The sequence below is a fragment of the Dryas octopetala genome, chromosome 1 (assembly GCF_963921425.1).
Source record: "Dryas octopetala chromosome 1, drDryOcto1.1, whole genome shotgun sequence".
Lineage (NCBI taxonomy): Eukaryota > Viridiplantae > Streptophyta > Magnoliopsida > Rosales > Rosaceae > Dryas > Dryas octopetala.
The window spans coordinates 1,735,467-1,748,378 of NC_141366.1; the positions used below are offsets into that span (position 1 = coordinate 1,735,467).

At 34.1% G+C, this 12,912-nt stretch overlaps 1 protein-coding gene across 2 annotated transcripts; it reads right to left on the bottom strand.

Moving 5' to 3' along the window:
- Positions 1–163: 163 nt before the first annotated feature.
- LOC147296221 (Leucine-rich repeat protein kinase family protein) lies at positions 164–9,703 on the bottom strand. 2 transcript variants are annotated; one of them, XM_086237135.1, is made up of 21 exons: positions 9,463–9,703; positions 8,865–9,056; positions 8,284–8,434; positions 7,751–7,822; positions 7,493–7,564; positions 7,078–7,221; positions 6,900–6,971; positions 6,673–6,744; positions 6,369–6,443; positions 5,809–5,877; positions 5,610–5,678; positions 5,365–5,436; positions 5,082–5,168; positions 4,757–4,825; positions 4,045–4,544; positions 2,687–2,845; positions 2,214–2,497; positions 1,582–1,633; positions 1,123–1,373; positions 873–1,007; positions 164–729 (listed from the first exon to the last, which is right to left on the bottom strand). In XM_086237135.1, the coding sequence occupies exons 2-21, from the start codon at positions 8,971–8,973 to the stop codon at positions 376–378; spliced, it is 2,868 nt and encodes a 955-aa protein (XP_086093261.1). In that variant the 5' UTR covers positions 8,974–9,056; positions 9,463–9,703; the 3' UTR covers positions 164–375. The 2 variants fall into 2 exon arrangements, with proteins under 2 accessions (XP_086093261.1, XP_086093268.1); XM_086237142.1 differs by having other exon boundaries at positions 9,351–9,468.
- Between the last annotated feature and the right edge of the window lie 3,209 nt (positions 9,704–12,912).

Consider the following 12,912-nt stretch of genomic DNA (forward strand, 5'->3'; position numbering starts at 1 on the left):
AACATTAATACTATCAAGTTTTTTTTTATCATATATTCTTATCATTAATAATTTGAGAGTTCAATGGAGGTTCTAAGGCTCATTATGAAAGGTTACAAGTTTCGGTGCATGGGTTTTGCAAGTGATTTTGTTAATATGTTTGGGAAAATGGAAAGAGAATTCCTTAGGAACAAAACTGCATTCTCAGCAAGTATTTTGATTGTTAAGCATATTAATCTTACAATAAAAAGGACCAAACAATGTACTCCTCTAACTGTCATCTTTACAACTCAACTGTAACAAGAAGGGCTGTACAAAATGAGCTTACAAAATGTAAATTTCAAGAATATTATTACAAAACTCCAAATGGGCTACTACAAATTCTCCCTATGGTTCCTATCTTGGGGTGATTGTAGGTATGACTCCACTAACAAGGTCACTGCCAGAGACATCTGAAGACACATAAGGATGATTCCTCACTGCATTGGATGAAGATGGTGGAGTCACTACCTTTCCACTACTACTACCACTCATTACTGATTCTGTTGTTCTGCTGTCCAACTCCGGCATCATAGACCATATATTTTCAAGTTCTCGTACCACCTCTGCCATTGAGGGTCTGACATCTGTATCATCTTGGCAACACTTGAGGGCCAAACTCAAGAACTTCTCCACACACTCAGATGGATAGGACCCCATTCTCCCATCAATTACTGAGAAGATCATCCCGGATTGGAATGCCAAATTTACCTGAAATGGAAGAAAACTTTAACTTCGAGTAACATCAAAAGGATCAAATAAAATATACATAGTTACATTCATGCAAGGCCTAGAAGATGGTTTGCATAAATACTTATCCAAACAAACTGAGCCTAAGAGGTATGAGGAGTTACCTCTCGAACAATGTTTTTGCCATGTGAGATTGGCTGCATCCCAGTTAAGAGCTCCAGAAACACAACACCAAGGCTATAAACATCACTCTTGTCTGTTAGTTTATGAGTTAAGAAGTACTCTGGATCAAGGTAACCCTGCAAAATCAATTCAAAGAATAAGAGCAGTCTACACCTCCCTATCATCCTCTGCAGAGACTATGTTAATTTTCATTGCTTTTAATTAGGTAAGTATAATTTTTGAGAGTCTTACCGGTGTCCCCTTCACTACTGTGGATACATGAGCAGGTGTACTCCCTTCAAGATCTGGAACTGGGGCAAGTCGGGAAAGTCCAAAATCAGCAACCTTTGCTATAAACTTAGAGTCCAATAATATGTTGCTGGCCTTGATATCTCGATGGAAAATTGGAGGGTCGGCTTCTGTATGTAGGTAGAGGATACCCTTGGCTGATCCCAGGGCAATTCTCATTCTCATTTCGAATCCCAGAGGTTCTTTAGACCTAACTGTGGTACCAAGTATCAATTATATGTAACAGCTTGTCCAATCCAATGGCATATTAAATTTATAATTTCTGTCTTGTTAAGATTGAAATAAAATTTGTTGCAAATTCTTGAGCAAAGCATTTACTAGCATCAAATTACACTGAAAAAAACTCAAAAAGAGATGAAGCAAGAACCAAAGGCATAGTGAAAAAAAAAATATTAGGCTTACCAGAAAGGTGATCCCTTAGAGTGCCATTGGACATGAACTCGTAAACCAACATCTGCGTGCACAAAAATACTACACGTGAAGCTTTTCCAAATGAAAGTTGTTGGTTCTTAACTTCTTATATAACAAAAGAGAGCAAGAAGAGGAAATTAAGTCCACCAAATAGTTTTCTGGGAGAAAAGTAATGCCCCATGCAAAATTAAATTAAAAAAACTGAATTGAAAATGAAAAAAAAAAAACACAAGACTTAGTCAAAGTTCTTGTTGATTTTTGAAAACGAACAGAGCCTTAGCTTGAGGAATAAACTCATCAAGAGAACAGAAAAAAATATGTGCTTCTCCAACATCAAGTGCCTCCACCTCGTATGAACTGCTTCTTGATTGACTTTGACTTCTTTCTTTTGTTTTCCATTATTGAATGTATATTATATGATTTGGATTTCATTTTCCTTGCTCTTAGAGCTTTCCAAAATCTTTTATTTTCATAGCTTCATTTCCTATGTAGATGATGAAGTTTATTATTGATCAAAATGCAGACAGAATTTTATAGACATAAACATCCAGAGATGTTTTTTCTTATATGGAATGAACTGATCACAAAAAAAAAAAAAAAAAAAAAGGGATGAGCAACAGTACCTGTTCCCCTTCGTCATCACAATATCCAACCAAGGACACTAGATTCCTATGATGTAAGGGTGACAATAATTCTATTTCTGTTAGAAACTCCTTCTCACCCTGTAATGATCCCTCTTGTGCACGTTTTATGGCCACAATGGTACCATCAGCCAGAGTGCCTTTATAAACCTTTCCATAACCTCCTTGGCCAACTTGAGCAGAGCTGTTAAAATTGTTAGTAGCCATGGCCATTTCTCCATAAGTGAAAGCCTTGACACCATCAATTTTTATGGAGCTCTTGGATGCTGCATATAAATAGAGGCACAGTGTTAAAAATGAAATTATTTAGACAAGTAGTCAGCTTCAAAGTGGCTTTTCTCGGGAAATTCATTGGGCACTTATGGATTTTCAGGACTCCTAAACTTGGGAGAAGCACAATGGAAATGATCATATATCGAAATAACCTGTTTTCTTTATGATAGTAAGATACTCACAACGACGTCTTCTTGAAATTGTATGGCGGTCCCTCAAATGCTTTCTCAATATAAGCAGAGAAACAATTGCAGATAATGTAACAGCACCGGCAATAGTCCCTACTACTATGCCAGCCAGAGCACCCTTGCTTATACCAGACTTTTTAGAGGTGGGAATCGCTGTGATATCAGAAAGAGGCATGAGCATGAGCAAATCAAAATTATCAAACAACTTCATTTCATAGATACATAAATGAAAAGAGATAAAATATTGGCTGATGCATAGTTTATCAGTCATCAGTGAACAGGCCAATCAAGTGGTTTGAACATTAAATGCCTTATCATCAAAATAGCTCCAAACTTTTTAGCATATAATTCAGTTATGTGCTGGATCATGGTAGCACAACATAAATTAAGTAATTTAAATAGCATCCTATCATTTTAAGGTGTACAACATCTGGATCAACTGGAATTTCAAAAAGCAGGGTGAACAAAGTAAAGATACTTGGGTCTGGATAAATTAGAAAACACACACAGCACATGCTACTCAACCATGATAAGAATAGTCAACTTCATCCAATCAAACATAAGCACACCACTATTCAGAATTGGAACAATTTTTGGACGACAAGGAGAAAATATACTATTAATCCCACCTCCAGGCTCCAAAAAAAAAAAAAAAAACATTTATCAGCTGCAATGCTAAGCAAATCAATCAACCCTTACTTCAATACTTTGGTGAAAATGAAGCACTGGCAGGTCTCCCCAATACTTTCAGTAAGAGAAGAATGAATTACTGCTTAGCGCGCATAGTAGAACTCATACAACCTTTGTGTTATATAAATCAGAGATAAAGTATTCACATTCTTCAACCAGCTAAAGGATATACACAAATTCTCTCTGCAAGACGTCCATTCTTTAACTAAAGAACGGACATGGGTATTTCTAGGACATTTTGTCAATTTTTAGGCCATTTTTTACAGGGTTCAATATGTGAGGGTATAGGGTTCTATATTTTAGGGGAAGAATTATTGTTCGAGGTTATATTTTAGGCTTTAACTCTCGAGTTTTGGGCGGCAGCCCAAAACTTAGGGGTTAAAACCTAAATTCTAACCGAGGAACGGGAACTCAACCAAGGAATAGGTCTTGATTGATGATTTATACCCTAAATAATTATATCCTGCCAAGTTTAAGATCAAATGGTGAAAAAAAACCATAAAACACATGCGTCCGTCCTTTAGTTAAAGAACGGACGTCCTGAAGAGAGAATTTTTGAAAGGATATATATGCATACATATATATATATATATAAGTTAAACAAGCATTAATCTGATAAAGCTCTGTAGAAAAACAAATAAAATAAGGTTTTTGAAACAAACCATCCTTATAAGGATCCAGCAGAATGAATTTGAGAAGTTCATAAGGTCCAAATATTTCACTATCAGGAATATTCCATCCTGTGAACTTGCTCATGATTCTTTGAACTTCACTCCTATTGAAAGTATGGGAATTATTGCCATTAGCAACATATACAGGGAAAAACTTCAGAGACATTCTCAGTCGAGGTCCCTGTTCCCATACAAATGAAGCAATGTCCAGCTGCTCAAGAGATAAGTTGAGACCAGATGTAAGATACTTCTCAAATGTACTTTTGTATGGGCGAAAATCCGAGAATCCAGGACTTTTCAACCGATATTCAACAAGTAGGGGAGCAGCACAGAAACAAGCTACAGGAACATATTCGAAAGGGGGTGGGCATGCTTGACTTATACAGCTAGCAGTTGAGTTTGTTGAACTCTGACTGATATTTTCGTCATCACTTTCAGGTCCACATAACTCATCTAGGTTGGCATTTGAGCATACTGGATTTCCCTGAAGCCTGAATGATAATAATCAGAAGATTAACTGATCTAACACTGTTACACCATATGAAAATATAAAATTATAACCAACAGAGCACATTTAGACTTCTTACTGTGCAGACACGTAAGTTTGACGAAGCATATCATTACAGATGCTGAATGTGTATATACAAACAATATAACTTGTACTTCGTGATATATAGTATAGAAACAAAGTTCAGAAGCAAACCAGACAGTGACATTTTTCGGGATTTCAGTACTGCCAGATATATTTGTAAGCATATTGTTCTGCAACTCCCTACAATATTAGAAGCCACACACCACCTTTTAGAAAATATTTAAGAAGATGCTATAAAATTTATTAAATATATTAAATTCAAGCAAAAGAAGGTTAAACAGTTAAAGTGCATTTTGTGATCAGAAAAGGAATTGGAATCAACCTGTATAAACACACACAAGCTGTAAATGCTAGAGAGTGTACATTCACACACACAACCCACAAACCTGCTCACTCTTAACCAACAGAGAAATGATTTTCTAATTTCAGTTCTTACAAGATTAGTCTTTCTGTTTCGTTGAGTGTCCTATTTTGCCAAAGGGTTGCCGGAACAGAGCCACTCAGTGAATTGTTCGCAATAGACCTGCCATGCGCAATCACTTTATTTCGTTAGATAGTTTGTATTGTTTTAATAGCATCATAAATAAAATAACTTCAGATTCTTCCTATTCACAAGTATGGTGGAAGTTTCAATTTTAGCAAAATATAGATTAATCAACAATGTCACCGAACTGTCAAAATGACTGCAAAGAAGGAAAGAGCAGTTGAAAATTGCTCACAATATTTGAAGCTGAGGAAGGCCCGAAAAGTTGGCAGGAATACTTCCAGTAAGAGTGTTGTTGGATAAATTGCTGCAGACAAGGCTCGTATGTTAAATATAAAAAATCAATATAATCCTTTTAGGATCAATTATATGATTCTCCAAAGCTCAACAAGACTTTTTAGAGAATATCTAGCATTAAATTCGTGTAAATGCCAAAAGAATGCACATGGCAAATCATTTGCAAGATAGATAGATTCTTACATCGTTGTGATTTCGTCAGAAAGTTTACCCAGAGGTATGGATCCATTTAGTTGATTTGAACTTAGGTCTCTGAAATTTGTATGAAAAAATAATGAATTAAAGAGAAGAGAGCATGAAGTTGAATTAAATAGTGAATTAAAAAGCCAGAAAATCACTATAAGGAATAGAGTACGAAAGGAAACCTGCTGAATGAACTTACATATATCCAAGTTTTGGTATCCTACTCAAATCAGGAATAGGTCCTTGTAAGTTGCAGTTCCTGAGGCTCCTGACAGACAAATCAAAATACAAAGACATTCAATCTTGACATGATTCATCATGTTAAATGTTCAGTGCAAACTTCTTGCTTGTCATTCAAACCAGAGTAGATCACCTAGTGTGACATAAACATCAGGCAACAACGGAACAATCATTGACATAAACTCCTATAATGTAATCATGCCACCCAATTAGTTGAGCAACTTTATGTCTCCTTTGGCTACTATTTATATGTATATTCTCTATGCAATGACTGGAATCATTTATATGCTTAACCCAACAAAAACCTCCCATTCTCTCTCTTTCTGGCTATTTTTACACTGGTATTACATTTTTGTAATATTTTAATTCTGCAATTTAAAGATGAGTAATCAGAAAGCTTGTGGCTTCACAGCTCAAGGCTTGCATCTGATGTGTAAATAAATAGAGATGCTAGCACCTAGCTGCACGCTGTTACCTGTAAACCTACTTTACAGACATAGGACCAGAAGGTGCACTTACAACTTCAACAGTTTAGACATGTTGCCATAAGAAGCCGGAATTGTACTCCCCTCAAAGTTGTTGTTGTCAAGTTGGCTGCAAAACAAAGAAGATGATATGACTAAGAAATTCAACATGGGATTAAATCTGTAATACTATGTGTTGGAAAAGGAAAGGTTAAGAGAATTATTCACCAAAAGAACAGGAAAAAAAAAAAGGAAAGGATGAACACAGTACATATCAAGAAATTAAAGGCCAGGATACATGACAGAAACATAAGGAAAGGATTTATTTTCCAGAATTACAAGAAAGTAAGAAAACATACATTATTAATAAGCTTGGAAGCTCAGAGAACTCCGGTGGAAGATACCCAGATAAGTTGTTGTTGTCAAGAAGACTGCATAGTGTCAGATTCATTTATTTAACCAAAGTTAGCCATAATACAGAAACGCAAATCAAGAGAATGCAATCAAAGTAATATTCTGATTGGTCTTACTCAGTGTAATAATGTACACAATCAAGCACATGAAAAATAGCCAATATCCCACTTACAAGTGGACAAGTTTCGGTAATCTGGAAAGCTCAGGTGGAATTTGCCCGCTAATTGAATTGTTGTTCATATGACTGCTCAAAAAGGGAAAAATGTGAAGCAGAAAAAAGGGAGAAGTAAAATGATATAAAATAATATTCTCAATTTTAAGCTAAAACAGCATCAGAAAAAGACCCTCACAAGTGCTTTGTTTTGTTCAAATATGCAAATGATTTAGGAATTGGTCCTGAAATATGGTTCTGGTCGATTTGTATTCTGTCCAAGTTCGGAAGATAACCAAGCTCTTCAGGCAAGGAACCTGATAATTGGTTTCCATTCAGGAGCCTGGAAACACAAAATATTAGATGTAGAACGAACACTCAAGCAATTTAGCAATAATAATTACCAGCAATTGAGGAATATTTTGATTAATTGATTCAAATATAGGGGAGCACCTCGTAAAGTGCAAAGCCTAGATAATGCTTGAACTTCTAAGCTTATATGTGGTAACGGTGTTAGCATAAAAAGTATCATAGGATATGCTGATGAAATTGTAGACTCGCCGAGTATCTAATCCACCTAAATATTGCCAAAAAGTAAAAACATCTTAACTTACAAGAGTTCCAAGGATGTAATGTTGCTTATCTCCTTTGGTATACTTCCACTTATGTCATTCCACATAAAATCCCTATAGCAGAGTAGATAGAGGAATATGCATCAGAGAAGATAAAATCATTTTCATCATAGGGAGGAGAGTAAAAAATTATCCAGAATTTTGAGAGAAAAGGTTGTCCAAGATTTTGAAAATCAGACAACAGTTTCCTTTTCCCTTTTGTCAATGTAAAAGCTATATTTCATATATGTCGTTCCTTACAATATTGTCACAAAAGATAAGCGGCCAAGCTCTGGTGATAAAATTCCTGACAGATTCATATTTAGTACTTGCCTGCAATAAAGAAGGAAAACAAGTCATTATAGGCAAGTTTAGTTGAAGCTTAATTGTTTAATATGTTTTCTGGTTACCACAATATATAGTTTTCAAATAATGCTAGCAAGCAACAATAATTAATTCTATAAACCATAAATGCAAACTATTAAATTTCTGGACAAAGGAAAGATCAAATTGGCAGATTTTTTATTTCATTAAAGATATTTCTGTGAGCTTGTCTATCAAAATTTAGATAACCTACGTCCCGTGGGTTCTTCCATAGTAAAGGGCTATCACCCCATTTCATAAATATTAGACTGCAAAAGCAGGGAATTTTGCTCATTGAAACCCACTGGAAAGATGGAAATAAAATCTAGCTAAAAGGGGGAAAATAAACAAAAACAAAGGTGATAGGGGATATTCCACTCAGTCCAAAATGCTGCAAGGTACAGATAAGAATCAGAAAGATTGAATCATACAGTTTTTGAACATGAAGATAGCCATCCTCTAATGTTGTGTTGAAGCACACAACTCCTGTCCAGTTTGCTGTACATGGATCTCCTCGATTCCAATTGCTCAGATTCTTATTGGGATCAACCAAACTTCTCTTGATGGCCCGCAACGCCGACACTGCAATTTAACATAAATGTAATCCTTACTTCAACAACACAAACAAATTAGCATTTTCCAAAAAGACCAACTACTATGAGGATATCCAAATCAAAACAAGGCAATGTCCAAAATTGTTCTATAGATCAGAAATTAGTCAAATCACAAAATTATCAATTGAAAAAAGCTTAAAAGTATATACACCTCAAAAGTTTATACTTTAAAAGTGCATCTATTTACTGGAATTGGACATAGACATTGATCCCTCTAGAAGAAGTAAACATGAAACAGGTAACTTCATTTGTTAAGTGAAGTTACCATTTCAGCACATAAGTTAACTCAGACTCACACCATAATAACTGTATTCAAGCATTCCCTATAATAGAATTGCTGGAGAAAGCTGGGGAGCTTAGAAATGCAAAGCTGCAAAAGAAAACATAAGCAAAATCACCTTCTACGGGGTCTGTAATATTGGAATTTTGTGCTCCAGCTCGGAGTGAAGACCAGCACAAGCACAAGGCCAAAAGGGCTGCAAATGTCCAAGCTCTAGACTGATACATCCCGAGAATGTAAATATCTCCAAAATTCTGATATAGCTTTTAGAACGCAACGTTAGAAATTCATTGGAATTGGGATAGTCCTCCTGAGAGCAGCAAACATGACAAATATTGCAAATTGAATTAGAGAGCAGCCCAATATATGGAAATGAAGTGTCAACTAAAGGAAACGCACAGCTTCAACACTGGAAATGAACTGAATTCTCAAGTCTCAAACAATTGAATACTAAAGCAATAAGCTTCAACCACTTCAAAACAATTTATGAGAATCTAAAAAAAGAAGGAAAAATCATATGCCAGACAGCTTGAGACGAAATAAAGAAACCCAATTGCCAGAAACTAATAGAAATATGAACAAAGCAAATTGGAGATATCCTTACTATGGACAAATTGAAATCTTGAAATTTAGAAGAATGATGCAGAAAGACATAAGCTGGGTTTGAATATATTAACTATGAGAAGATTTATAGCATGAAACATTAGAAAATGGACCTTGTGTTTGGTATTCTTCTGACCAGGTCGCCATAACTAAAGCTGCATAGATGATTAATGCTGATGCTGGTGATACTGATACCCATCATTTTCTTTTACCTTTTTTTTTTTTTTACAATTTGTAGAAATTTTCTTTTATATAAACAATATATAAAAGAAGAAGGAAGTTCTTGCTATTGGGTTTGCTTGACTTTGTCTTTGAGGGTAGGCTGGTTTTGAGAGTTTGTAAATGTTTAGTGGAGGCATTCACCAACACAAGAACCTGACGTTTCAGAATATGGCCAACTACCCCAACGAGCGGAACAGACAATGTGGGTCCATTAATATTTATTATTAGAGAGAATTATAACAATAGTCCTCGAACTTTAGGATTTAGTATCAACTTGGTCTATAAATTTTTTTTTTTTTTTGTAATTCTATAGTTTAGAATTTTTCAATTGTATATCACTTTAGTTCATTCCATCATTTTATTTATATTTTTTCATCGATTTTAGCCATATATATCATATGAGAGAAAGATAGAATGTGTTACCATTTTAATTTTACCTTTTAAAAGTATTTCACATGTTTGACATGTGACTACAATTGACATAAAAAAAGTAAATGAAATTGACAAAAAGGATTTAAGTGATACACTCATACACGGGTGAAAGTTCGCGGACTATAGAATTCAAAAAATAAGTTTATGGATCAAAGTGATCCTAAGAGTAAAGTTCGAAAATCATTATTGTCATTTACTCTTATTATTAAATACAACACTATTTTTTATGTCGATGCTCCAGATCATGTTTGTATTTGCTTCAATTTTGTTGCTCCAATTTTTGTATTGTAATAATCAATCATTTTAACAGACTTGTATTTCATATAATTTTTAAAAAGAAAACCTTGTATTCCATAAAGGCTTATTTGTGTAAATGCCCCTTGAAATTAACTTTCATTCTTACTTTGTTTCCCGATTTTTACAAATCACTCCTATAAGCCCATAAGTCCATTAAAAATATGACGTAGCGCCTACGTGGATGAATATTTTGATAAATTATTGGGAGTGATTTATAAAAATCGGGAAGCAAAGTAAGAAGATTTAACTTTAAGGGGGTAAAGTAAGAATAAAAATTAGTTTCAGGAAGTATTCGCACGAATAAGCTTTCACTAAATCATACAAAAATAATAATAATACGGTCGGAATTTAAGATTTTATACAATATTTTATGGGGTAATTAATTCTTGAATGGTTTCAAGTTTCAACCAATGCTTATTAGTTATTACTGAATGTTGGATCATATATTTTAATATCTTGGTCCTACCTCATAAATCTTAAATGAAAATCCCACTTTTTATTTGAAAATAATTCATGAGTTTTTTAATTGGTGTGGGATTTTAGCTGCATGCCGATTATGGATTCAAGTTTTCAACAGCTATGATAGACCTTTAAGCAAAAAAAAAAAGCCATAATAAGCCAAAATCCACCAGAATAAAATTAACTGTATGATCCAAATGTCCCTGTGAGGCTACTAATCGCATATATGATTAATGAACATATGAGTAATAAGGGTAAAAAATCCATTCAAGTATGCAACCCAGCACTTCTGCTCAGTAGTTGTATTAATTAAAATTCAATCTTATTTACAATATGCATTCATTTCCCTTTTAAGTCATTAAGAATGGATCAAGCTTTGGTTGCTCCTTTTTTTCTCCTCTGTTTTTGTCAACATACAACCGTAAGCCTGCAGTCTGTAGAGAGCATTTAAGAAATCTAACACATAATATAGGGAAACAATGTATACAAGGATAATTACACACATAATATATAATATGGATAACTATAGAGTTAAATATTCTTTTGTCTGATAGTTTGACAGTATAAAATGTTTATATTGTTATAGTAGTTAGACCATAAATTCAAACCATAATTACTGATTCAAATTAATAGTATGACCGTATAAATATTTTATTATATCATTGTTGATAAGAGATCATTCAAAATATAAAATAAACACTCACAATTGTTGAAAAAGCAAAAAAGACCACTGGCAATTAAGTAAATTAATGAGAAATAAATTAGAATGTTAAAAAATGATCATTAGGTAGTGGCCAACAACTAGGCCTGTTAGAACAGAGGTAAACGTATTAGTTAGACGGCCATGACATGAGCAGATGAATAGAAATACACTCCACTTGATTTACTTAAGATGATTACACACTTAACCTTGATTATTATTGGAGTAATCCATAGGAGTCATGTGGGAACGCACAAGTCGTGGTTTCTGCATGACATAGATAATTAACATTGTATTAGGCAAGACCAAATGGAACTGAAAGCGATGGCCATGGTATTTGAAGTCAGATACCGATTAATGCTTTTTTTAACTATTATAAATGTTATTTGGTTGGACTGTGACTATTAACTTATATTTAAATAATATCTCATATAATTAATGATATAAATGAATAATATGATAACATAGCATATCAAATTGGGTAAAAGGAAATCTCCACTAAATTGGCTCATCGATCAGCAGTGGAATTTATTTGTATTGTAGTTTTGGGTTTGCAAACACCATCAGCAATTTCCAATCACTACATAAACTGAAAGAAAGAAACAAATTAACAAGCACCTAAGCTGCAACACTGTTACTGTGGTTCTTCAATTCCTTCGATAGGTACTTTTTCATTTTCATATCTGAGTGGGTGAATATGTATGCTACCTTGCATGAGCTTGACTTAATGACCATATAGACAATTACAAGGAGATACAGATAAATGGAACAGGGAATATAAATTTCTGATGCTCAATGTCAACCTGACTCGTCTCATCTTCTGATTCTTGTGCAGTTATTGGAGACAGCAAACAGGCCAACGATTCCGGTCCATATAATTTATTTGTATATAGTTTCAACCTATCTTTCAGCATCTTCTCCCCTAGCTTCTTATTCAATTTTCTCCGTAATTAAGATCGGGTAGAAATTTCAACTTCATGCTTTAATGTTATGTGTAGCTATTAAATAATTATTTGAGTTCGAAAAAAACAAAGAATGATTAATGCTTGGCCGCCTCTTCCAGATGGGAATTTTCACTTGCTGATTTAAGATTTGGAGAATATAGTTCATGGAGTTCTGTATTAATAAATGAAGCCAAAAGGCCCAACACTCACTTTTTCTGGGAAGTAATATATTATGTCAAGTTTATTATTTTTTTTGGGTTATAAGGGAGGCCAAATGGGGAGGGAAGATTTGAACTTTAGACTTATTTAGACTTAGAGGTAGGGTTAATGCTCTCAACTATTAGAGGTACAAGCTCTTATATTATATTAAACTTTTTTATGTCGTGAGAAAAATATTAATATTCTTATCACACTTACGATAAGAGTTCGACTTTTATTATTTTATTTTATAAATTAAAAAAACATCATCCTTACATTAATTAATACAAAAAATCTTTTCATCATATTGT